At 36.8% G+C, this 26,237-nt stretch overlaps 1 protein-coding gene across 4 annotated transcripts in view; it reads left to right on the forward strand.

Moving 5' to 3' along the window:
* The first annotated feature begins 3,614 nt into the window (after positions 1-3,614).
* pde4ca (phosphodiesterase 4C, cAMP-specific a) overlaps positions 3,615-26,237 on the forward strand; it is a 57,631-nt gene continuing 35,008 nt past the window's right edge. For 2 of the 4 annotated variants that reach the window (XM_051698339.1, XM_051698335.1), the window contains exon 1: positions 3,615-4,498. In XM_051698339.1, the coding sequence (XP_051554299.1) occupies positions 4,278-4,498 (221 nt within the window). In that variant the 5' untranslated portion in view covers positions 3,615-4,277. Of the gene's footprint in view, positions 4,499-10,648; positions 11,138-23,516; positions 24,181-26,237 lie in introns of those variants that run through there. The other 2 variants (XM_051698337.1, XM_051698336.1) reach the window with 2 other exon arrangements.

Raw genomic sequence — 26,237 nt, forward strand, 5'->3', positions numbered from 1 at the left:
GCCAACTATATGATTTCCTTTTCTCTATATGTGGCAACACCTCTAAACTCACCAGGGTGTGATCTGAGACTAAAATGTTTCCACTTGAGCAATCAACAACAGATGAAATGAGGGACTTTTTTTAAAATAAAAAAATCTATTCTAGAATAAATCTTATGGACTGATGAAAAAAATGTGTAGTCCCTACCTGATGGGTTCAAAAGTCTCCAAATATCTGTAAGACCAAGATTTTTACACATCCTGTGAAGTGTCAGTGTTGCTCTAGGGGGCTTACACACTATTGCTTCACTATGATCAAGGACTGAGTCCATCAAAAGATTAAAGTCTCCTCCCAATATTATATCATGAGAGGTGCCAGCGGCTTGCAACATCCCTTCAAGATCTATAAAAAAGCCCTGATCATCAATGTTAGGTGAGTAAATATTAGCCAAAATAAGACTTTGCCCCTGAATTTCTGTTAAAACAATAATGACTCTTCCTAATTTATCTTTAATCTGTTTGTTGTAGATGCTTACTTATCAGTGTAATGTCTCCCCTGCTCTTACTTGAGCCAGCACTAAAGAAAACATGTCCAACCCATATCTTCCCAAATTTTTCAGATTCCTGTGGGGAAAGATGCATTCCTTGAAGAAACATTATATCATATTTCTTACGCTTAAGAAGAGAAATAACCTTCCTTCTTTTTAAGGGGTGCCCCAACCAATTCACATTCCATGTGGAGAGAGACAATCCACTCATATTAACATTTGACAGTTTGACATATTTGAAAAAATAGATTGTGTGTCAAAAACAAAATTATAAAGATCACATTCCAACATTAGTGCAACAATCAAATCCCAAACTTCCCCCCGAACCAAACAATTAGAAAAAGAAAAACATGCGCATTAACCCCGCGCACGACAGCGCCAACTGGCGTCCATCCCTCTAAACTCAAACGGTCCATGTACGCCTATGAGAGCCCCTGCGACAACTTTGCCGTCAGATTGCTCAAGTCCGGTGTTTCTATACAAATTTTATGAGACAGAATTACACAACAAAAGATAATCTATAAAATAAACTCCAGCCAATAGGCAAAATAAACACAAAGAACGTGTAGATTCATCCACATAACTGTTCTGAAGGTGTGTTACTCCACAAAAGAAACTCCAGCCGCTAAGTTGAACCAGCAAAAAAAAAAAAAAAAAGTTTCCTCGGACAGTCAAACAAATGTTCAGTGAGCCGGCCTATTCGGCTGCTACATGAGTGCAACAAATGACCTAATCACTCCAATGACTTGCAAGAAATACTCCACAAAATGAACTCCAACTAATAGGAGGCATAAGCACAAAGAATGTGCAGATTCATCCACATAACTGTCCCGAAGGAGTGTTACTTAACAAAACAAACTCCAGCCGCTAGGCGGAACCAGCACAAAAAGAAACAAAAAGGTGCTCAGTTTCCTCAGACAGTCAAGTGGATGTTCAGTGAGTCGGTCCATTCGGCTATAACGTGAGTACCACAAAATAACTTTCTCAGTCCATTGACTTTATGAAGGACAATGTTTGCTGGGGACATGTAAATGTTTTGCGGCCATCCTTAGTATCTATTCTCAATTTTGCCGGGAACATCAGTGCAAAAGCGACCTTCTGTTGATGTAAGAGTTTCTTGCATTCCATGAATCGATCACATTTCTCTCTTGTTGAATTCCCAAATTCTGGAAACAAGAAAATGCTGTGGTTCCTCCAAAAAAGCCTTCCTTTACTCCTCGCCTCACATAACACGAGATCTATATCGGATGTGCTCAGAAATTTGGCCAGAATTGATCGGGGCCTGTCTCCCTCAGTGGATTGCCGAGCCGGAACCCTGTGAGCTTGCTCAATTTCCAGCTTATGGCCTGTTATATCATACAGATTCAGAAAAAGCCCATCCAGGAATTTCACCATATCCTGACCCTCTTCGGCTTCAGGAATTCCGACGCTTCGGATGTTATTCCGCCGTTGTGGTTCTCCAAGTCCTACAATTTCTCCCAGACACGCTCCAAATCCACCTTGGTCGCTAGCGGATTAGCAGGTAGTTCCTTCTCTGATGACTCCAGATAATCAATCCGTTTCTCAACATCCACCACTCTTGTAACCACCTCAGTGAATCTCCATGGCAGTGATCGATCAACGTATTACAGCAAGATCCTCCAAATCAGCAATGATCTTCGTCAGCATTGCCGACATGTTCAACAATTCTCACCGAATTTCCCTTATTTCCCCGGCCAAATCGACTCCCCGGGCTTGCGGCCTGCTGCTCAGGGGCGTCAGCCTGAGCATGTAAGTGTCTTTTAATGTCTCCAGAGCCCGAGAATTTTGAATTCTTTGACATACTGTCTTCCTAGAACAGTTATGAAACCGGGTGTATCAAATCTCACTGGTTTATGACATAAAAAGTATTAAAACTAGCAAAGTGCGCAGAGCTTGCTCTTCACACATCCGAACCTCGCATGGTGTCCAGGGAGAAGAATGTTCACCAAAAAAGGACTTAACCCACACCCATCATGTCACTTCAGAAGATATGGATTAACACTTGAGTCGTATGGATTATTTTATGATGCCTGTATGTGCTTTTTGGCACCCATTCACTTGAATTTTATGGACTACAGAGCTGAGATATTCTTCTAAAAATCTTAATTTGTGTTCTGCAGAAGAGAGTCATACACATCAGGGATAGCATGAGGGTGAGTAAATGATGAGAGAATTTTCATTTTCTGGTGAACTATTCCTTTAAACACATACTTTTACAAAGGATTACACACAGAGAGTACCAATCTACATAAAAATATAGGTCCATGGGCACATTATTCATCTAATAATTATTTTGTTTGTGTGGTACAGTATTTTAGTTTGTGTTGTTGAGTCACACACATTGTCAGTTTGTTCTGAACTCTAGTGAATATGTGCTTTGTACAATTTGTGAAGAATGAGAAATATCTTGTTTTTTATCTTCTATTATGATCAAGTACATGCAAGGGTTAAAACAGATTTAATTTGATAAAGGATATCACATGGCCGTTTGACGTAAGTCATGTAGCCTGTTTTCAAAATAGTGTTGTATTAAATTTCAGCAAATTTATCATGTCAGAAGGCATTGCCCTGCTAGATTTTTATTTTATCCCCCCAACCCCCCAACCCCCAATATCCCTCAAAACATTTGGAGGGAAATGTATACAATAACCAGATTTTCTAACATTATACAAATATAGACAGCAGAGGGAGCCATTACTCCCTAAATCCAAAAATACATGACAATGAATCAACAGAAGTCAAGTCAGAAACATAGTTAGTAAATGTGCAGTTCAGGTTTTATAATATTTCCATTAGTTTCCAAAATCACTGTTCAGATAAGAGTTATGTTTTTATATATATATATATATATATATAAGATATTTGTCATGAGAAGATAAACTAAAGTATTGTTTGTACTTCATCATTTGCTCTTTAGTTAAGTGTAGCCACAGAATATAGATCACATTTCACAATAACGTCCTAAAACGTAAAAAAAAAAAAAAAAAAAAGGGTTGAAACCTGATATATGTATATTTTTACATATTTGTGTATAGTTTTGGGTACACAACTCATCCGGCAGTCAAAAAATCACAGGGAACTTTTTCCCCTCTGATAATCAAAGCCCATGGGGCCCCTCATAGAGGGCCATCGTGACACTAGCTATGCTCTCTGTTTGACTTTATCTGAATTTTCTTTTTTTTTGTCAGAGCTTTCATGTGACTTCTGGTAACCTAGAGCATGTGAAAGGCATACGCATTTCTTGGAGGAAATCTAAACACTGTGATTGGCTCTATCTTGTATTGCGCTAGTGAGCAAGGAGCGTTAGTTTTTTAACATGTCAGGGAACTGGAAAAGGAAGTCATTATAGAACAGTAAACATTGGACTCGCACACTAATAGTCCTATGCTTAATGTGGAGGCGGGGCCACTTAGTCAGCTCTGTCATGGAGCCCTCTCATTGTAAATCACACTGCCATATTTAGTCTGTTGGAGGGAAGGCTTCCAAGTTATGTTAACAAAGCAAGTTCACGAGGGGAGATGTTCCAGTGCTATGATGCCTGGGTCCGTTAATGTGTCTGTGATCTCTGAAGCAAGGCTGGATTTCTCAGATCTAGTGAAGGGTGAGGGATGTAGACCCACGCCCTGTGGTTAGCGAGTTGAGAAAGCAGTGTTACTGACCGACCCATGCCACAACCAGACACTTGTTTTGTCAAAGGCAGACAGTTGTGAAGACAGGAACTCTGCTGTCATGAATGACATTTTCTCTGAGAGTTCTGAAGAGGAGAGACCTCTGAGGCCTTCTTATCTCAAGCTGAAGCCAAAGGGAAACTCTCCCACCCGCTCCCCCAAAATATCTCCTCGTGATTCTCCTCGGAGTTCTCCCCGCAATTCCCCTCTGCTTTTCCGGAGGTTGATGGTGAACCGCAGCATTGCTTTGCAAAGGCGCTTTACTTTGGCTCACACTCCCAGGTAGGGTCTGAATCGTTGATTCTTGCAATATGGATGTACGATAAAACACGATAATTGTCTTTATGTGGTTTAGTGCATGGATTAAGCCTTACATTGACACTGAATTCATCTCTGTTGTGTTCTTCCTGGGAGGCTTCATTTCTAAAACAGACACAACTTCACAGGAGTCTTGTGGCACATAACGAGATATCACAAGGCAAATTTTGTGGATTCTTTAGACATTTGCTCCCTATGCAAAGTTTGTATCGATGGTAACACTTCAAGCTACAATTATAATCATTACAATCAAGAAGATGGTTTGTTTGCTGTGCAGAGGGATAAAAAGATATCTTTGTTTTAAAGGATCTCTTGACCTGAGATATTTATTGTCAGCATATCTCAACAGTGATCAAATGATTTCTTTCATCTGCTTTTTTTGCACAAAATTAACTGGTTCTGTCTGTTATATCCTGAACAGTAAGACCTGGATGTTATGGGCTCCTTCCCTTGACTTCCAGAGAGAACAATCTTTGTTCTACATTACAATCAGTTTTCTTTTTTCTAGAAAGAAATGCAAGTAAGTCTGCACAGACTGCATTGCTGGTAGCAAAAATAGTGAAAATAGCTGTTTTTTGTTTTTTTTTAAACCGTATTATTTAAATGATTTGAATGTGTTCTAGTCATCGGACCTTAATAGACATGTTGTTGTTGTACAAGTCAGCATTTGTGTAAAGTGATGGTTATTAGGCTGTCAAAGTGGTTTACAAGTTCTGTAATTTGTAGCATAAACTTTTTTTGGGGCATTTTATTTTACAAATATGTCTTTTTACAAACCTCTTAGTAGTGCTCGAGGGATTACTTTATCCACATTTGTGAACTATATCTGCCTTAATTTTATATGGAACACAAAGCGCATTTTTGGAGAAGAATCACTTTGAATTTTAGACTGTTCCTTCCGTTTTAGCCTACAATGACTGATTGTCCATAATTTTTTAGGTCTTTATTTCTTTAGACTAAACAAGCTTGAAAAGTGTTTAGAGATATCTTTAGTGATTATTGTCTGTCACACCAATCACTTGAGTGTAATAAAAATTACTGTAGGAGTAGGTTTGGACATCAAGACATTCCAAGTTAATTCCATTAGAAAACACAGAATATTTCTTCATTTTATCCCTCCAAAAAGCATCAGCCAGAATTAGTGAAGTGATGGAAATTGACCTTAATATGAAAACTTATTCTTGAGTCCAATGGCATGTCTAAAGTGCTGCACAGGTTCCAGTGTTTTGAATGGTTTTCCCCTTATTATACAGTAAGTGATTATTTTACTGTCACTGCCACATTATAACGTTGGTTTTTCGTCAGTGTGAACATGAGAATGAAATCAAATTAAATAAATTTTCTCTGGAGTGCCAACCCCTCTACATTCTGTGGATATTATTATTTCTGGATTGTGCATTTAAATTCACACCACTTTCTTAAAAGGTCACACCACTTTTTCTCTGTGTCTGATTTAGAACAGGTGGAGCTGCAGCTCTAATGGCTCTTAGATAAAATTAACCTTTATTTTTGTATTCTTCCATCAAAATTTGCACTGCAAAAAATATATATTACAGCTGTAACTAATCAATTCTGACAAGTGACCATGGTATAAGCAGGATAATCCACGGATAGGTGTGCATTAAACAATTTTAAATATATACAGCATTTATATATATATATATATATAGAGAGAGAGAGAGAGAGAGAGAGAGAGAGAGAGAGAGAGAGAGAGATACATATATATATAAATATATATATAGAGAGAGAGAGAGAGAGAGAGAGAGAGAGAGAGAGAGAGAGAGAGAGTCAGTCAGATTTTTTTTTTATCAAATTGTTTCTACGAATGTTGGTTATTCATGTTTTTGAAACGTTGCAGACATCACAGCTGATTTTCTGTAAAGCTGCTTTGGAACTGTGTATTGGGAAAGCACAAATAAAAAAATGATACAAATAAAAATGATTTGACTTGATTTGACTTATGTTACAATGTTTTTTTTCTACTTTGGCAACAAAATCTCAATGTTCTCTCCATGCACTGTCAAACAAGCAAGTGATAGCCAGTGCTGAAGCATTTTACCAATCAGAAATTAGAATAATTAATTCTGATTCAAAGTAATGGCCAGCATCATCCACTGCCAACTATGTTAAAATAAAATTATACATTATAAATTCTGAATCAACATATGTACTAATTACCGTTGTCCCATGTCTGCCAAACTTGAGTGGTCCAAACATCATCTGCAGACTGAAACAGTTTGAAATGCACCTTATTTTCATCCTAACTACATATAAAGTCTCTGAAAGCAACATTTTTCAGGCTTTGGATGAACCCATTTATTTTCAGTGTGATAATGCTCATTGAATATGGGATTTCTAAGGAATATAGCACTAAAGTACACATTAGTATACATTGTGTTTAGCAGCGTGGTATTTTGCGATAAGCCACTAAAATTTTCAAAATGACACATCGGATGAAAATAGAGACTATTCTTATTACTCAAATTGGTTTCAATGTACAAACTTAATGAGGTTTCTTACCAGATGTAGTTTTGTTATCGTTTCTTCCAAAGACAAACGCCGCTGTTATCAGCACCACATTTTTTTGTCACATGACTTCGTACGTCTGATGTTGCTGACAGCCCAGGGTCTTCTGAAATGAGATCAGTTGGTTTAAATGAATTAAAATTATGCATCGTGTATAGTGAAGCCAAAATACAACATCCACATATGTACACAGGGTCGCATGAGGATGTATCTTTGTATGCTGACATTTCAGCGAAATATGAATGTCCGCTTGATCAGTACACTCATAAAATTAAGTCTTACATGATGCAAATAACGCATTACATAGTGAAGCTTGTGGCATTTTAAGTTTGACATGCATATAAACTCCCAAAAAATTGAAAACTGCCAAAATATATCTACAGTGCCTGTGTTTTGGACATGATAAAGTATCTGGTTTCATGTTTCTGTATCTGTTTAACTTCCATTAAGATCTGAGGAATTCAGAGCCTGACACAACGCTGTAAACATCCCCAGACATATACGGACAGTATATGTTGAGAAATAATCTGCAGACCTCAGAGGAGGTGTTATTACTTTAATGTTTCTATGATATAGACATTACTTGACACATTTATTGACCGTTTACAATTAGCAAGTATTTTTCCAAGAGGTGACCAATGAACTCAGAAGTTGTTTATCAGAGAATAAATCTGCAAGGGAACTGTTTTAGCTGAAATGTTTAAACACAGGTCACAATGTTCATGTCAGCTAGTTTGTGTGATGTAAGTGGAAAGAGTCAACCTGGTCTGTTTCAGGGCTATCCATCTAATGGAAATTTAAGCAGGGCCGTTCTCTTGGCTCTGTAAATAGTGGAAGTCCACAAAGGTCAAGTCAGACTTTTATAATACTGAAAAGATTTTTCCCTTAAAAAGGTATGTCAAGGATTTTGGGGAAGAAAGAAAAAGGCTGTCTGAGAATTATGGCAGGATGGTGTAGGAAGAGGAATGATTAAACAAACCATATCTCTGTCAGAATACTGTCCACAAGAAATGAAGCAAATTAGAGCAAGAGACTTTATTTAACCTTCAGTGTCAAAAACTTGAAAGTGTTTTAAACAAATATTATAATATAATAACATCAGATCGATCTGGCCCGAGAAGTTTTTCAACTGATTGTTTAATGTATATCTTCAAGGAATTTTCTGGTTCTTAATTATACTTCAATATTTAACTGTTTCTATAACACTTAAGTCAACATACTGAATGTGAGTTAAAGAGAATTATCTTTCTATCTTCTGTGCAACACACAAAAAAAAAAAAAATGTTTGGCAGAATTTTAGCCTTTTTTTCACTGCATCTTTTCAAAGGTGAATGGTTACTGAGGCTAATATTCTGCCTTTTGTGTTCCACGGAAGACAAAGTCATACAGGTTTAGAACAACATAAAGGTTCATTTTCAATTAAATTAACACAATCTAATTTGTAGGTTTCATAGAGAAGAAATATAACTTCCCCTTATTAGTTGCCAAATTATTTATTCACCAAGGGTTTTTGGCAGACATGCATAGAAGAAATTCAAAGGTTGTCTCAAATAGTTGTTGTTCTGGATGCTATACACAGCATATTTTTTATCCAGAACTTATACGCAAGGCTAACAGTGCTCTTGACATTTTTCTTGAGCTTTTTTTTTTTTTTTTACTGTCATGTGCTGATCTGCCTCTAAAAACTGTTTGGCCAATATCAACAACCTGAGTTCAAGCACCTGAAGCAGCCTTCATCCTCTTTCACCTGCGTCTGACCCATAAACAAAATGCATTGAAATGCTTCGTTTCTTCTCCTTCTGTCTCTTACTGGCTGATAAATCACCTGCACTTATTATTACAAACATACGTAGACAGTAAATTCTTTTGAAGTAGGGTAGTTGACAAATGAGCCTTTTTTTTTCACATCAAGATTTTAGGTTAAAATTTATTGGCTATATTTGTATAAGGGAAAGTGTATGTTTCAGATGCTATGACTGGTCACCATTTAACTTATTTCAATGGCCCTGCAGTGTGACAACTGAATTGGTAAAAAGTATATTCCTCAAACATTCAATTTAGTCTCTCAATAAATATGAGGTCATATAAACTTGATGCATGATAAGAATATTAGAATAAAAAATAAAATGCAATTTAAAACCGTTTTAGAATGTCACACTACAGGACACCAATGTCATATTTTTTAAGGTAATAGGTACCCATATAAAGCATCCACACAAATAAGTAAAATTTTCACTAATCTTATGCTTATAAATACTGAACATCTTTATGTTTTGTAAATGTGTTATACTGCAGCATTGGAAGTTGTTCCACATACAGTAAACATTACAAATTTCATTAAACCAAGAGGTATAACTCTCCTTTCTAACTCTGAAGCTTGAAATTGTCTTGTTTACTTCCTGTGTTCCTGATTAGCAACATTTTCATGGATCTTGAGTAGCAAAATATTGAAAGACTCTATCTACGTTTTAATTGAAATTGAATTGAATTTTATTTTTATGGACAAAATGTGTTTGCCCTGTATGGTTTGAAGTTGGTTTAAACATGGAAAACTTCATTTTGTATCCACCAGATGGTAGGGCTGACTGGCTTTTCCTTACTTTTCCCCTCAATTGAAATCATGGTTATTTGATACTAGTGAAGTATAAGGTTTTATAAGCCTAGACAAGATTTATTTCTGTTATTATTTTATCCACCCAAGCCTCTATTATCCCAGTTAATGTATACATTTCATACATTCTAGCAATAATTTATAATGGAAGCTTGATTGCTGATGTATTTTTTGAATAAACTAAAATAATAGCAAAGGTACTTTTCTAAAAGACATTATTAAATTTAAATCAAATAAAAAATTTGTTGAAATACAGAAAGTTGAGTTTTGGATACTTGCCACTATGTGTACAAACTACCTCTATACTCCTCCCTCTATCTATTGGATTTGGCAACACACAGTGTAATTATTTTGCTGCAGGCATGGCTAAGTTAGTGTCACATTTGGAAACAGGCCAGTGACATATAGGGCTCAGGTTTTCATTTTCAATACACTTGAAGAGGGTAAAGGAACAAGTCAAGGACAGCTTTCAGGTCTCATCTCAGGGCACCCCACCTATTGCAAATTGACCTCTGAGAAATACTTTATATACACATGCAACAGTGCAGCAGTGTATATCTCTATCTCCCTCCACCCTTCATCTCTTTCTCTGTCTCTCCCTCTCTATCAAAGGCTGGTTGTTTCAGGACAGAGTTTAGTTTCAGGGCTTTGGATTCAGAGAATGGCACCAGAAGGCTGGATTGGACAGCATACTCTGTGGGGCTGCTGATGGGATTATTATGAGCCTTTCTGTTCAGTTCTGGAGCTTTTTTTTCCACCAGATTTCAGACTTTCATTCAAAGAACCAAGAATGTAATATCAGAAAATAACAATCTGAAATGTAAGAATATTTTTTTTTAGATAGGGCTCAGTTGTTGTTTTCTTTTAAGCTCTGAAGGTGTTCACAAGTGATATTTACTCTGAGTATGACTGTATAAATTAAAGGATAACCTTTATTAACCTAGAACTTTGTGGGATACAACCAGGCAAAATAAGGATTTCTTAAAGACTTACTATATGGGACTACGTTGGCCTTATATTCTAGTGAATATGATGGAATGACTTAGATATTGTCTTTGCATAGCTTGAACCTGCAGTGATCCAGCTGTTCAGCCAAACTTAAGAGTGCTTACCTGAACATTTAAGGAAACAAGAGAAACTTTGTTTCATTCTGTTGGAATTTATTTCAGTGAAGTGGCTTTGAGATTATCACACCAGTATGTTTCTCAGACTATGGAGACACTTGACTCCAAGTGGACATGAGGTCAAGACCTTGGCATTATGTTAATCTGGGACAAAAACAAGAAATCTGCAGAGTTGTGGCATTTAGTTATGTTGTGTCTGAACTGTCTAAACCTGGAAACACCTCGCGAGTTTTAACCCTAATATTTGTCGATATAATCCTCTCCCGCAATGAACAAAGATAATCGTTTTCCAAGGAAGACCATGCAGGTCAACTACTCAACAAGGCGACACTCGTGTATTGGGTATGTATTTCTGCTTTTTGACACAGTGATAACAATGTTCATTGGACATCAATTTTAAAAGAATGGATTACGAATATTTCCATTTTGTTAAAATGCAATGTGTCTAACGTTTCTGTAACACATCTCACTTAAGCATGAATAGCTGTAAAAACTTTATGTATACAACACATTAAAATATTGTTAATTTACTGGTGAACACCATTGTTTCTTATTTAATGCATTGGAGTATAGTGCTATTGTTGGATGCTTTAAAGACCCAATGTTAAATACCCGATTAAATGGAAAGGTGTGAATAACAGTAAAAAATATCGGTCAATTTGGTTATAGGTCTATCTCTATCATCGACAGTTGTTGGTCATGTGTTGTGTTAAAGTTCATGTCAACACTGAATTACTTTCAAAAAAAATTTTTGGCTTTCTTTCTGACAAAGAAATGGTTTTGATTGAAATCTTTGTGTACAATTTCACCATATTCTTTATTGTCCCAAGTTGACATTTTTTTGTAATCTCAAATGTGTGTTGATTAGCGCTAGGACATTTTGAAATAACGAGAGCACAAGATTTATTTTCTGTTTGAATGGTTGAATGGAATGTTTCCCAGTGCTCAGCCTGGCAGTTTTTTTTCCTGTCTGAGAGAAAGGCTTGCTCTCATGAAGCTAACCAGTGCTCCCATCTCCACTTGATTTCTGAAATCACTAACATCAGCCTCTTCCTCTATCTGAGAGTTCTGAATTCACTATTAAAAATAGTATCACAAAGCATTAAATCTGGCTGAGAGCACAGCTGACTGTTATTTGTTGCTTTTGTGTAGCTGCTATATCTGAGGTCTGGACTGCCTCAGGCCACTGGAGATAGAGAATCGATGGCTCAGCCAGTATCTGTTGATGTTCCCCTGTGGGGGTGTTGAGCATCAGCCAGGCAGAGTCACGATGGTCAGACACATCGCAACCTTACGCACATAGAGCCACTCAGTAACATCTGTACAATCCTACAGATTGTGAATTACTCTGTGTTCTCTGATAACTGATAAGTGACTTTTGCTTGCAGAAAATAAGAAAAAAAAAGTGTGATATTCCTGTAGCACAATCAGTAGAGCATGGCACTAGCAATGCCAAAGTCATGGGTTCGATTGCCAGGGAATGCATGAACTGATAAAATGTATACCTTGAATGCAATGTAAGTTGCTTTGGATAAAAGTGCCTGCAAAATGGATAAATGTATTTCTAATAATAGCACTGGGATGCTTTACTGTTTATGTCATAACAATGTGATCTCATGAGAATTCGTATGTATTCTTAATTAAAGTTTGGTTCTAGTAAATGTACATTTTCTTATGTTTGCACAGATAATGAAACACGATACTAACGTACTGACAGCATCTAAAATGTCATAATTTTATATTTTAACACCTTTAGAAATGTACAAATGTTTATGTCATACATTATAAATTTTAATCCATTATATGAATACATTACAATCAATGAGATTAGTTAAATGATAAATGCCATCACACATATTTAACGCAGTTGATGCATTTACCTAATTTGACATTAAAAATGTTTCATTTGGTTCTGTGTATTGAGTGTTTTTAAGGATTATATAACTTTAACCAAGACTAAACTTTAAAAATAGTTTAAAAGTTTAGCAATTCTGCAATTATTTAATCATTCATTAAGCATTTTAATTTATTGTGTTTGCCATGGGACTCAAAAGGAGTTTTCAGAATATGCCAAAAAAGCAAAACAAAATAAACCAAAAAAGCACCTTAAAACAACCATAAAAGCAATCCATTTTAATAGTTCGCTGTGATCCAAATCTTCAGGTAGCTTTGTGTGAGGAATAAAATCAAATTCAAGCCTTTTATTCAAAAATCTCCGTCTCCATCCGCCGTTGCGCCCGCCGTAACCATAAACCCGCATTGGTTTCGTATTCATAAAAAAATTGCCTCAAGAAGCACTCAGCACAGGTTTTATGACAGTGATTTTTATTTATTTATTTTAGATTTTTTTTTTTTTTCCCCAATTTGGAATACCCAATGCGCTCTAAGTCCTCATGGTGGTGTAGTGGCTCGCCTCAATCTGGGTGGTGGAGGATGAATCTCAGTTGCCTCCGCATCTGAGACTGTCAATACGCGCATCTTATCACGTGGCTTGTTGAGTGCGTTACCGCGGAGACATAGTGCGTGTGGAGGCTTCATGCTATTCTCCACGGCATCCACACACAACTCACCACGCGCCCCACCGAGAGCGAACCACATTATAGTGACCATGAGGAGGTTACTCCATGTGACTACCCTCCCTAGCAACTGGGCCAATTTGGTTGCTTAGGAGACCTGGCTGGAGTCACTCAGCACGCCCTGGATTCGAACTCGCGACTCTAGGGGTGGTAGTCAGCATCTTTACTCGCTGAGCTACCCAGGCCCTGGCATTTCTAATGCTCATTTGCTCTCCTATGCCTCGTGAATAATTGACTAATTGTCCTGTTCTATCATGTTTTGGTTTGAATGAAACAGACAGCGCCTTCATGGAGTGAATCAGAAGAATATTTCCAGCGATTAATAACATAAATTCCAGGGGCCTGGGTAGCTCAGTGAGTATTGACACTGACTACCAACCCTGGATTTGCGAGTTCGAATCTAGGGTGTGCTGAGTGACTCCAGCCAGGTCTCCTAAGCAACCAAATTGGCCCGGTTGCTAGGGAGGGTAGAGTCACATGGGATAACCTCCTCGTGGTCGCGATTAGTGGTTCTCGCTCTCAATGGGGCGCATGGTACATTGTTTGTGGATCGTGGAGAGTAGCATGGGCCTCCACATTCTGTGAGTCTCTGTGGTGTCATGCACAACGAGCCACATGATAAGATGCACGGATTGACGTCCTCAGAAGCGGATGCAACTGAGACTTGTCCTCCACCACCCAGATTGAGGTAAGTAACCACGCCACTACGAAGACCTACTAAGTAGTGGGAATTGGGCATTCCAAATTGGGGAGAAAAGGGAATAAAAATAAAAAAAAATAAAAAAACTTAAATTCCACTCTCTACCTCAAATAATGCTATTGTATGCTATCAGAGAACGCTTCGGATGCAGTGCTTCGTCATTGTACTATTTTTTTACTGGATTTTGCAATTTTTCTGAATAAATTATTGTGATTTAAATGTATCTGACTGTTACAGTTTTTTAAATGATTTAGAAATGGTTATGGTTGGGGTAGGTTGGGATTAGCGGCTGTAAAATATATATAAATTAATAGAATGAATTGTAACAAATTATTGTCACTATACATTAATCTGCCTGTTACATCTTTTTATGTGGTTGAAAAGTGGGTTGGGGTAGGGTAAAGGGATATTTATAAATGTATATTTTTAAAATATGTAAAAAGATTTATTTTTCATTCAATAATAAATATAACTTATAATAAATCGTGATTTAAACAAATATATTTATAATGGATTTGTGTATTCAAATATATTTGTAATGGATTCATAAATATTTTATGTTTCTAAAGCTGTAAATATGTAAAAAAAAATTACATATTATATGCTTTCAAAACGTCCATACAATATGTTTTAGCATCTAACTAAATGTAAACTAGTGTACATTTAAATTTTACAATTATTAATGTACAAATAGCTACATCTAATAGTGAGATCAGGCTGGTCACAAATGGCGTTCCATCCTGCTGTGGCTTCTTTTGGAACTGTTTTCAAAGATAAATAACAGGACGTATAACAAGACACAGCTGTGCTCATATTCAGTACAAAATCAATCTTACTTGTATGGTATTTAGAGGTCGACCGATAGTGGATTTTGGAAAAGGCCGATAACCGATTAATTGTCCGATAGTTTTTTAAATCGATTTACAGAATGTAAAAAAATGTAGTGTTCTTTCCTTACTATGACGGGCACAGACAAAGACTCAAAATGAATAAAATCCCAGATGCAGTTTATTGTTCAACCAAAATAATAACCTGAAAAATTAAAGATTTGGTGCATAACGCATAACTTTTAGCTATAAACAAACCCGAAACACTTATCCTTGAACTTGGCCCTATTACAATGCTCTATATGAAGTATTACACAAATTAAGCTTTTTATAGCCTATATATTTTACCAGATGAGGGTTTATGTGGAATAATGTTTATTATTATTCACAAGATATAGGTGGAGATATGATGTATGTGCTGACGGGCCACATTTCCATATGTTTTTTTTTGTTGTTTTTTTTACATGCCCTCGCTTCAGTTTAGAACACTTTGTCAAAAATAACAAAATATGCATTGAAGAGAGGAAAGAAAGTATGGATGAATATTGTCAATGATGACAGATTTTGATACAGCAAATCCCCACAAGGTGTCAGGAATTGTTTTTAATTTACTTCTAGACCGATGTTACTTGAACCAAGCCATTCTAACTGTAAAATCCTCCAGTGCCGGCCACAGTTGAAAACAAAGGGAGAGAAAAAAACGATTTGCAAATATCGGCACCGATTAATTGGTAAAAACAAAATACCGGTTTACTTCTAATGATATTGCTTAATTATATTTCAACATGCCCTTCAATTTTCTCCCTTGCATTTGTACTCAGTTGTATTTGGTTACTGGAGAATATCTATGGCAGAGATGTTGCAATCTGATACTAATTTGTAATGGTTTCCCTCAGCTGAATGTAATTTAATCATTTGGATGTAATGTTTTATTTGTAATAATGTTTTATTATGACTGCAATTATTCTGGTTCATTTGTCAGCAATAAGCCAGGATTGATGATGACAATCAAGACACCAGTGGCCATGGCCACTGTTTGCAATCCCAAATGAGTGCTGTATTTGTATCTTGAAGAGTAGATTCATTTGAGCCTCTTTCAAACACTGCCACTCTTCAATCTATGGCTATCTAAAGGACCTGTCACAACTCCGCACTGCAGATCACAGTGTTACACTGTTCACAAGAGAAGCTTTTCACTCTCACAGACAACAGTCTTGCTCTCCAGACAAAGCTGTGACTTGTTGACAAGATGTGTTTCTCCACAATAGCCATCTAGAGCAGAGCAAGCCATGTTTTAGGATACTAACTTCCTCATTTCTTAGCTTTGTCTATACCACCTGCATGCAGTATTACAAAAGGGCTCAACCCTGAGTTAGAGCTGCACTTTGTCTAGATCACTGTTCCTCAACTGGTGGATCACCGGGGCCGCTTCCAAGTCTCAGAGCATGAATGTTTTTCCTGTCTGACCGATTATTAAAATTAAACAGACTGTTCGATCATGCATAGATTGGATAGCAAATAAAGTAGGCTTATCTATAAAAAAGGATGAGAAAATGCTTCGGATTAGGGTATTTTGGTTCAAATTCATTTGTCAATTGACAGAAGCTAGCCAAATTAGGCAGGTGCCAGCATGGATAGGTTGCGAGACATGCTCTTATCCTCCAAAAATATTAACTAACAATGCAAGATAAAAGACAACATGACCCAAGCTTCATAAAGTCTTGTTCACTTGCAATGAGGATAAACATGTCTTGTGCCGACCACAATGTTTTTTGGCTGCTGAGAGCATGGGACCATTACAGTTAAGAGACATTTAGAAACTTACATTTTAGAATTTTGCATATTGTTGAACCTCTGCAGTTCATGATGAAGTTAAGTTTCAAAGTTTGATGTTATGGTCATTTTTGTTTACTTTTGTATGATAAACTATTTCGGTACTGTATTGAATCACCACTTGAAGCAAAACCAATGGTTAACCACTGATTAAACCACATCCATAATCTGTCTGATCATTTACTGCCTATTGCACACTAACAAAACACAAAAGACATTTTCCAGCTCAGATGAGTATGATCTCTTCTGTAGTGGCCTTTATATAGCTAGCTGTGCAGAACGTATCTGTCTGATATTACTAGATAACACTGGGGATATTTTGCATTGTATGCACTAAGGTGATAAACTCTTTCCATCATTGCATCTGGCCATTCATACTTTTAATAAACATTTAAAGCAGCCTCACTAGCTCACTTATTCAGCACATCAGCACATAACTTTGACAACCCATGACAGATTAGAGAGAAGACCTTGTTGAATAGTTCCCAAACAGATGTAGAAAGAGAAAGTCAAATAAGGTGAACCAATCACAGGACAACAGTGTCAGTATCCAGTGTACCCAAAAATAAAAGCTCAGAGGCCAGAATAGTCGATAGGCGCTGATGCTGTGACTAGTCACTGTGTGCGTCAGTGTTCTGCTCCATATTTTCAGCATGGATGCTTTCCCCAATGACTCCACCACTCATTGATCTCTCAGCCTCTCTTACTGATGACAGGAACCCTGCCAACCCATCTGCCCTCTCTCCGTTATAATCCAACAAACTAATCAAAGGCTTTTCCCTTTGTGGAGATTTGTTTTTGCTCTCAGATTGTAGGCTGGCGACACCTGCTGGTTAATTAATGTTACTGCGACATTCACATTGTAAATAAAGAGAGCGCATTCCTGGTCTGGTGGAAAATCCTACATCATATACTCTATTATTTGAAGTAATATTTTGCTTGTATCTTAGATGGACCTCGAATTTGGCTAGAATTATCGGCAATATTCAGTTAGACCGTGGGGTCTTCAAGTGCAATTGGTTCATGTAAATATGTCAGATTGTGAATGAACGATTTTACTGGTCCCTACATACAAAATCACTACGTTAAAGGTGCTGTCAGTAATATTTTGAATTTGTCGTCTTGGATTTCACCGACACCTAGCGGTGTGGATGCAGCATCATTTAAACACAATAGTTTTCAGTTACCGGTGCCACTGTAGAAAATCACTATTCACAGTGAGCCATGATTAATTTAATCCCTAAGCGAAAGTGGCCAATAACAGGGTGGTTACTGAGATTAAGAGAGTAGTATGTGGCAAATCATGTGATCATAACATGGCAGCCTCCATGAGGGAGAATAAAACCAGTTTTATAAGCTTACTGATATGACTGAAGTCTTTATCTCATGTGAGTGCTCATGATTTTAAACATATATATTCAAAACTGCTGATAATTTCTTTAGGAGTAAAACTATTTTAATGAGTTAAAAATAATTACTGTGTGCACCTTTAAAGTTGCAGTCTAGATTTGCTATGAATTCTGTTTTAATGTTTTATTTCCAATTACTTACTACAAGACCAGTTGAAATAAATGCTAATAGGACAATAGTTTATAATGCTTCTAAAGGCATCCTCATCTGAGTATTATAAACCGAACTGTTAGACCTGCCACAAATAATACTCCTTACTTTATTATTCTCATTAACGCGATGTTTTTGAGTTAACACTTCCAGCTGCCAGTTAGACACGCTAGTAGCCAAGCATCAAAGTGTGACATGCCTGTGACGTCAGTGCAGTGACACTGCTGTAGCGTCTAAAAAGAGATTCGTGGATGCACCCTTGGAGTCTCAGTCCTGTCAAAAGCCCATTGGTCTGCCCATTGACAGCCTTGTTAAACTGGCAGAAGGGCTCAGCTCATAATTGATTTTTCTTAAATGGTGCATAGTTACAGAAAACTAAATCTGATAATGAAACAACATGTTTCATATTAATGGCTTTGCAAATGATCAGTGTTTCAGCTTTTATCAATTTTATGCTTTTTAAAAGCAACATTTGAGATTCTAAGGTATAGAAAAGGTATCAAAATTAAAAAAAGATATCTTCAAATATATGTATATGTAGTTCAGAATTTAAGAGCTTAGCAAGAGAGTACTGTTCTAGAGGCTGAAGCTCAGTCTCACTCACTGTTAGTTTATAAATGTAATAAAAAATGGTAATTATTTAAATTTTTTATTATTTATTTTAATGCTTCCATTATATCCTTATATGTAGGCCTATCTGTTAATTTTCAGGCATGTCTTATTTTTATGTTTTAATTATCATGCATTTTAAATATGTTAACGTTCTTTTTGTGCATAGCTGGGCAGCAAAAGAGGGAGGCTGAGGGTATGTACCTGTAGTTCTACTCCAAAGCATATATGCAGTATAACTACTGTAGTTCCAGTACTTTAAAGAGATTTACCAGGCATAAACACAAAGATCTGCTTGCTATCTTGAGCTGATAGTTTCCAGGACACAAACGTGAGGTCTATACACTCTGTAACCCTGGGTAATAAAAAATAAAAAAAACAACAAGCACTCAGGTGTACACCAGAGATTTTTTCACTGTGTTGCAGAGCCAAGAATAATCCTTTAGACATATCATCTTGACCTCAGAACTCTCATTCATCATACGGTAATCTGTTAGACGTCTTTAATTTTTATGCTGGGTTTCAATCTGTAACAGTAATTGGTTATTTATGGCATTGTGGAAAACATTTTTATTAGTTTTATTAGTTCCTAGAAACTACATACATGCTGTCATTCTGACATTATCAACAGACAGCACCAGTTCATTCTGTTTTGTTTGATAATTTAATTTAAATAGCTAAGGCATCAATGTCTTAATTTTTTTTTTTGTCAGGTTTATTAAAATGGATAGATTTGAGTTGGAATTTGTCTTGAATATCATATTTGAAAATCAGATTCCAAATGAATTGTATGAAGTTTTTAAAACATGACTTTATCTTAAAAGGTACTGTAAGCGATTTTAGCGTTCTGAAGCTTTCGGGTGACTGAGCCGTTGAATTAGCCCTCATACCAAAATCCCACCCTCCAAAGATAAATTTGAGACCAAAAAGAGCAGCATTGTTTGTTCCTGTGGCTGTCAAATTCAGCAGTGGAACAATAGCGCCCTCAACTGACAAACATTATGAATCATAGCCTCAGTGACCCACTTCAAATACAACACTATGAGAACGAGCAAAATGATTGACAGGTGAAAAGCATCAATGTCCGCAGTCCGAAGACACATTTTTGTTTGCTGTTTACAAAGTCTACAGCTGTCACAGAGACCGGTAAGATATCTCAGGACACTTATTTCATTAATATCTTTAAGGGAGTAGGAACATTTTTTGCATACTTTTCCATGAAAAAATTGCTTACAGCACCTTTAAATCAACACAAATCTTGCAATTGACTGTGCTTTCTAACCTAGTAACCCTGATTAACAGTTCTGTGGATGATCTACTGTATGGCTCTCTATTATTTTTTTAAATTTAGTGCTAAAATCAGGCATGGTTCAGTGCCTATTTTTATAAAGTATTTGTAATTTGTATATTGCAATTTACCTGGTTTATATCTATAGAGTCCAAACTATTTAACACAATATAAAAAATATTTCCAATTTTTTTTCCATAGTATTTGATAAACTAATTTCCCATCATTGTGTCTTGGATCAGGATTGTGATGTCTCAAAGTATTGTTATGATTGAGACATGTACTGTAGATAAACATTCTATACATTGCACTTCAACAGGACATTTGTTTTAGCCAAAGATCTTTATCAACCCGCATGCTGTCCAGATCATTAGCATGAAGAAACAACTTTATCACATTATACTGTAAGTGATTTGAGCTCTTAGAATGTGCAGTGCATTTTGCATGTCTTAAAGGACATTTTCATTTATTCACCCATTATATGTTTTTAGAAAACATTTTGGGCAAGTAAAAAAGAGAGAAACACCTTTTGACTTATGCCCAATCAATCACTGGAATGTGTTTATGTCTCTCAGTTACCAAAGGTACTGGAATCAAATGTTGCGACTTTGTCAAGACCATCAAAACTAAAGAAAACAGAAATTGTTTGCATATAATTGCTTAAGAGAAATAACAATTAAAATTGTTTTGCTTCCATTGTGTTACCTGGTCAGTTTTGACCCGTATGGAAAGAACCAGTTGTGACCTTTCCCCTTTTGACTTTTTGGATGTCAAACAGCTTTAAATAGTTTTTTTGTATCAATGAATAAAATTTGAACTAAAAATTATTTAAAGTTTTCTCAAATTTAGCCCTTAGCCCCATACTGTTCTCTAGCATCCCCACCTGTTCCACTGGGTACTGCATCTGTCCAACAAATTACATACTTTCCTTTAAAATGGGGTTTGTGCACACATGCACATGTCCACACTCACAAACACACACACACAGAGAGTATTTTTTTTTTTTTTTACAGTTTTGAACAGATAGATTTTATTTGATAGGGTACAATGGGGCTAAAGGCCCCCCACTAGCAATAGACCGGTTGCATATAATTTTCTCCTAAAACATTAGATGGCAGAAATATCTATTACAACACCCACCTAAACCCCTGTAACACTGCAAAAAATTGTTTGACATTAGTGGGAAAGATTGGATTTGTTGCAGTGGATGTGCAAAGTTTGCCTATTTTGACTGCTGAAAAAGGCAATAGAGATTTATATGTGAAATAGTCATATACTAAAATTGTAACTCTTAAATGTACACTGTTGATTTTCCACAGGCAGAATAAATCATAAACTGTTGTATTATAGTTAAATGTAATATACTGTAGATATTATAAACTGCCAAAAGTGATTGAAATAAATGTAAATTACCTTTTTTGATTCTGTGGTGTCTGGGCATTTTACTTGTCTGGTCTCGAGTAAGTAGTTGCACACTAAACTTGTAATCCATCAAGAGTGAATATGAAGATGAAGGACTTAATTGTTGGTTTAGGAAGGTCTGTGAATGTCTGTTTTATTTCTTGGCAGCGATACGAGGTGCAGTGTTTTCTATTGTTATCTTGGATTTACTGTAGATCCTCTATTGAGAGAAAGTTTGTTTTTCATCACTTGCTTTAAAATGTCTCCTGACCCAAAGGTCTTGGTCCACATTTGTGTGTGGAAGCAAATGGGTTTATTGAAGTCATTCTAATAATCAGACCAGTTTAATAGCTGTGGATGATCTATAGCTCTCCAGATTGTTGTCATTATTTGAGTTCTAAGCAGATACATGAGCACCAGTGCTCCAATGTTAATTATTCACCCAAAAATTAAAATTCTCTCAATATTTACTCATGTGGACATCATACTCTCACATCATCCCAAACCAATGTGACTTTCTGTCTACTGCAAAACACTAAAGGAGATATTTTAAAAAATGTCACAACTGCTGATTTATATACAATAGTACTGTAGTTGATAGTGACTATCAACAGTAGGCTGACTTTTCTTTAGATAAATTCAGTCTGTGCTTACTGAAATACGAAACACTGCCCCCAGTGGCCAAAGCAGTAAGTGTTGTTAGGCGTATGGGCACGTATGAGCTCAATTTTCCAGGTGTAATGTCCCCACGGAGGGTGAAGCAAGTTGATTTCAGCTGCACAGGCTGTAAAACAGTGTGGAGGAATGCATGTTTTATGAACTTAACCCCCAAACCTAAACCTAACCATCAGTGGATTAAAAATGTAATGTCAGAGAGAAAAATGCCATTTCTGAATCATGCTCGCCACTGATTAAGCAAATGCAGTTACTTCCTGGTTTCAACGTGGAATCTGAACCCTGGTCTCACACACTGCTGACACAACACGCTTTCAGTCGTGCCACGATGGAAGATAATGGATGGCCATGAGATGGTACTTGTCAGTGCCGACTTCCTATGTGATCATGTTGCAAAAATGAACCAAAAGTCTAATAAAAGCAGCCTGTGCGACTCGCGCTTGATGTCATTGATGTGTCGCCATATTGGATTTATGAACTGTTTACGTGATTTTACAATGACTGATGATCTTTTGAAGGCATCTGATAACTTTGTATGAAGAAGAGACCGTTATTCACTCTCAAATCAAATTATTGTAAACTCTGGACCTGGGTAGCAAGTTCGAATCCAGGGCATGCTGAGTGACTCTAGTCAGGCTTCCTAAGCAACCAATTGGATGGTTGCTAGGGTGGGTAGAGTCACGTTGGGTTAACCTCCTTATGGTCAACATAATGTGGTTCTCGCTCTCGGTGGGGCACATGGTGAGTTGTGCGTGGATGCCACGGAGAATAGTGTGAAGCCTCCACACACACTAGGTCTCTGCGGTAACACACTCAACAAGCCGCATGATAAGATGCGTGGATTGACGGTCTCAGACGTGGAGGCAACTGAGATTCGTCCTCCGCCACCCAGATTGAGGCGAGTCACTACACCGCCATGAGGACCTAGAGCGCATTGGGAATTGGGCATGCCAAATTGGGGAGAAAAGAGAAGAAAAATCCCAAAAAATAAAATTATAATTGTAAACTCAGTTTGTACAGTAAATCCAATATGGTGATAAATACAATTTATCATTTTCAAATAATGCTTTTTCATTTTATCTGGAACTTTTTCACAGCACCTTGCTTTAATCAGCTGCAGACACAGTAGGAAAGGGTTAATGTCTGTGCTGCCTTAAGGAGGTCGGAACTATGTGTTCCTTGATCCCGCCCTCTTTCTAGAGCGTGATCTCACACAGTAAGGCGAGCTCAAGCCGTCTTGCAGCATGTGGACCAAAGAGTCTGGCTAAAATACAGCACAGATCCCCCACTTCTACATGAATCTAGCTACCACACAAAATCTGTGTAAGACAGAAGACTGAGATACCTTCACTCAGAAGACAATCTTAGAGGTGTCTACATGAGAGGTACGATAGAAAGAAGCTGACAGAGGAGGAGATCCATGTGTAAATGTTAAATGAGCATCTCTTAAAGTTGCTGTCTGAGTCACACATGCTTATTTTAGAGTGAAGCATGGGTTTTCACGAGGTTCATCACTCAAGCTTGCATCTCCATTCACACCTGGAGGTGTCACGCAGGAGGTGAGAGTTAATGGACTGCTTGAAGAGGACAGTGGATATCATGCTTTGCTTTTTTTTGTTTTCCTCCAGCTTTTAATCTGTGATGTAGTAACAACCAGAGCCAATGAGGACCCATTTTGATCCACGAACAATGTTTACCTAAAAAAGTGTGGGGAAAAAAACTATATATGGATATTTGTGTGGCTGATCAAGTATTGCTGAAAGTTCTTTGGATGAGTGTGCCGGCAAGATGAGTGTGCCGGCTAACTGTGGATTCTCCTTCTCAGCTGATCGGGCATTAAAACCACGGAACTGGAATTTGTATGGATCCCCATGTGCTGTCAACAGACCCATCGACATTGTGCAAAAACGCAGGCGGTAATGGGTTTTGATGATTTATTTACTGTATGTATTTCTAGACAGCACTACTGAAAAATACTGTATGTATTAACAGCACTTCCATCAAAGGCTGTTGGAAATCAGAATTTGGCATGATTGTATTGAATTGATAACTGGTTGCTTTTTTGGTCGCACCTGGTTCAGAGACAGAGAGAAATTATTAGAGACAGAGACAGTGATGTGATTTAACAGTGTAATCTCCCACTTCAATTTCCATGGAACAACACGTTGATGTGCCCGGTTGGGAACTCTTTTCAGACTGCTTCAGACAAAATCTAGTAGTTATTTAGAGATTAATGGTAGTAAAGCACTTTGATAAGTGAGAATCTATTTTCCAGGGTTTTACAATGCTTTGTATGCAATCTAGGATTTAGCATTTATTGTATCACAATCTGGAAATCAGTTCATCTGTAACTGTTCCACCAAATGCCAAACAGTCCTGCTTATTGTTTCACTGAGAACAACCAGTTTATTATAGTAGCTCTGATTGAAATTATATCAGGATTACTACATGATAATGTTAAAACTTAGTCCATGCTTCATATATTTTCCCTACTTTATTTATGATTTCCTTTATATGAACAGATACCATTTTAAAATTACAGATGGCATTAATCGTATACAGATGTTTATATAATAATATAAACCTCAATATGCACAGATAGAGTTAGCAGAAATACTACCATGGAGAGAAGAGAGAATTTATGCAAGGAAATAACATTTAATCAATCTTCTACAGCATGTAACTAACAGTGAGTATTAGGATTCTCAATTCGTTTGGGTTAATGTTACAAAATAAATCACAGTCAGTGATCTTCGTACATAACTTTGCTCACCTGAATAACAATTATAGTTATTTTTTTAAATAATGTTCACACAGAACTCAAAATGAAGAAATAAATGTAGTATTGCTGTGAATGCTTGGCAAGACCATTTTCATAATAGCACTGCTTACTTTTATAGAATACTGGACATATCTATTGGCCGGCTACAAAAAAAAACAACTTTCATTTGGATTTCAGAGACAACATGTGCCATGTGCTGGTAGAGTAGTAATTTTTTAGGGAAGTATGGGATTTATGAAATACAAAGGAAAAGGGCTTCAGATCTGGTTTAATCCTAGAAAGGTTTTTCTTTTAAAGAGAACCATGAAGTCCCTGTCTCCCCAAAAGATCAGCAAGGCTTGCACAGACCAAGCCAGAGACAGCTCACTCCTTTTGGACACACACACACACTTTTCCCACTTACATAGCCATCAATGTCACTGTTGACGGGAGGATTACAGATAAAAACATTCATGGTTTATTTCCATTTCTTTCCGCCATTTATTTTCTCAGGCCGTATCAGTGTTTATCAGAACTTTAGGGAGTTACAGACTTGGAGGAAAAATAAAACTGAGATTGTTTTAAAGAAAACTTGAGTAAGAGGGAGCTTATTACTAAAGTGCTGTATATTATATCATACAAAGGCTAATGTTGCAATATAGATTCATTCAGATTTGATAATGCAACGTTGGTCAATCCGCAGTCATTAAACTACAAGTTACTTTACTAAATGAATAGTGTGCTAAATATCATGCATTACTGAAGAGACTTGGCAAGTGCTGATTTCAAGACTCATGAACCTCAATTTTGAATATATTTGACATCAGTTTTTACCTGAATGTTCATAATGATCATTACAAGTCATTAGAACATTAAAGTTTAATTAAATCTCGAGATCGGCAATTAATTTAATACAAATTCATTGAAACTTTAGCACACAGTAAAGCATATGTGCTCAGGCATTTGTCTCTGTCAGGCTCATAATTCCTTCTTGTGTAGATGTTGAGGATCTGTAAACCAATGTAAACCCTTTGTCAACTGTTCAGCATATTTCTTTAGAGCCTCATGTCCAGAAAAAAATATTTTTGGGACTTAAAGGATTACAGTCGCTTGTGGCTGGGAGTGTCACGTCTTATACTGTTAAACATTAGTAGCAGTGAGTTCCTTTGAAAATTCAAGCAACATAGAGAGGTTAAGGCAACACTATTAAAT

This window comes from Myxocyprinus asiaticus, chromosome 5 (genome assembly GCF_019703515.2).
Source record: "Myxocyprinus asiaticus isolate MX2 ecotype Aquarium Trade chromosome 5, UBuf_Myxa_2, whole genome shotgun sequence".
In the NCBI taxonomy this organism is placed as follows: Eukaryota; Metazoa; Chordata; class Actinopteri; order Cypriniformes; family Catostomidae; genus Myxocyprinus; species Myxocyprinus asiaticus.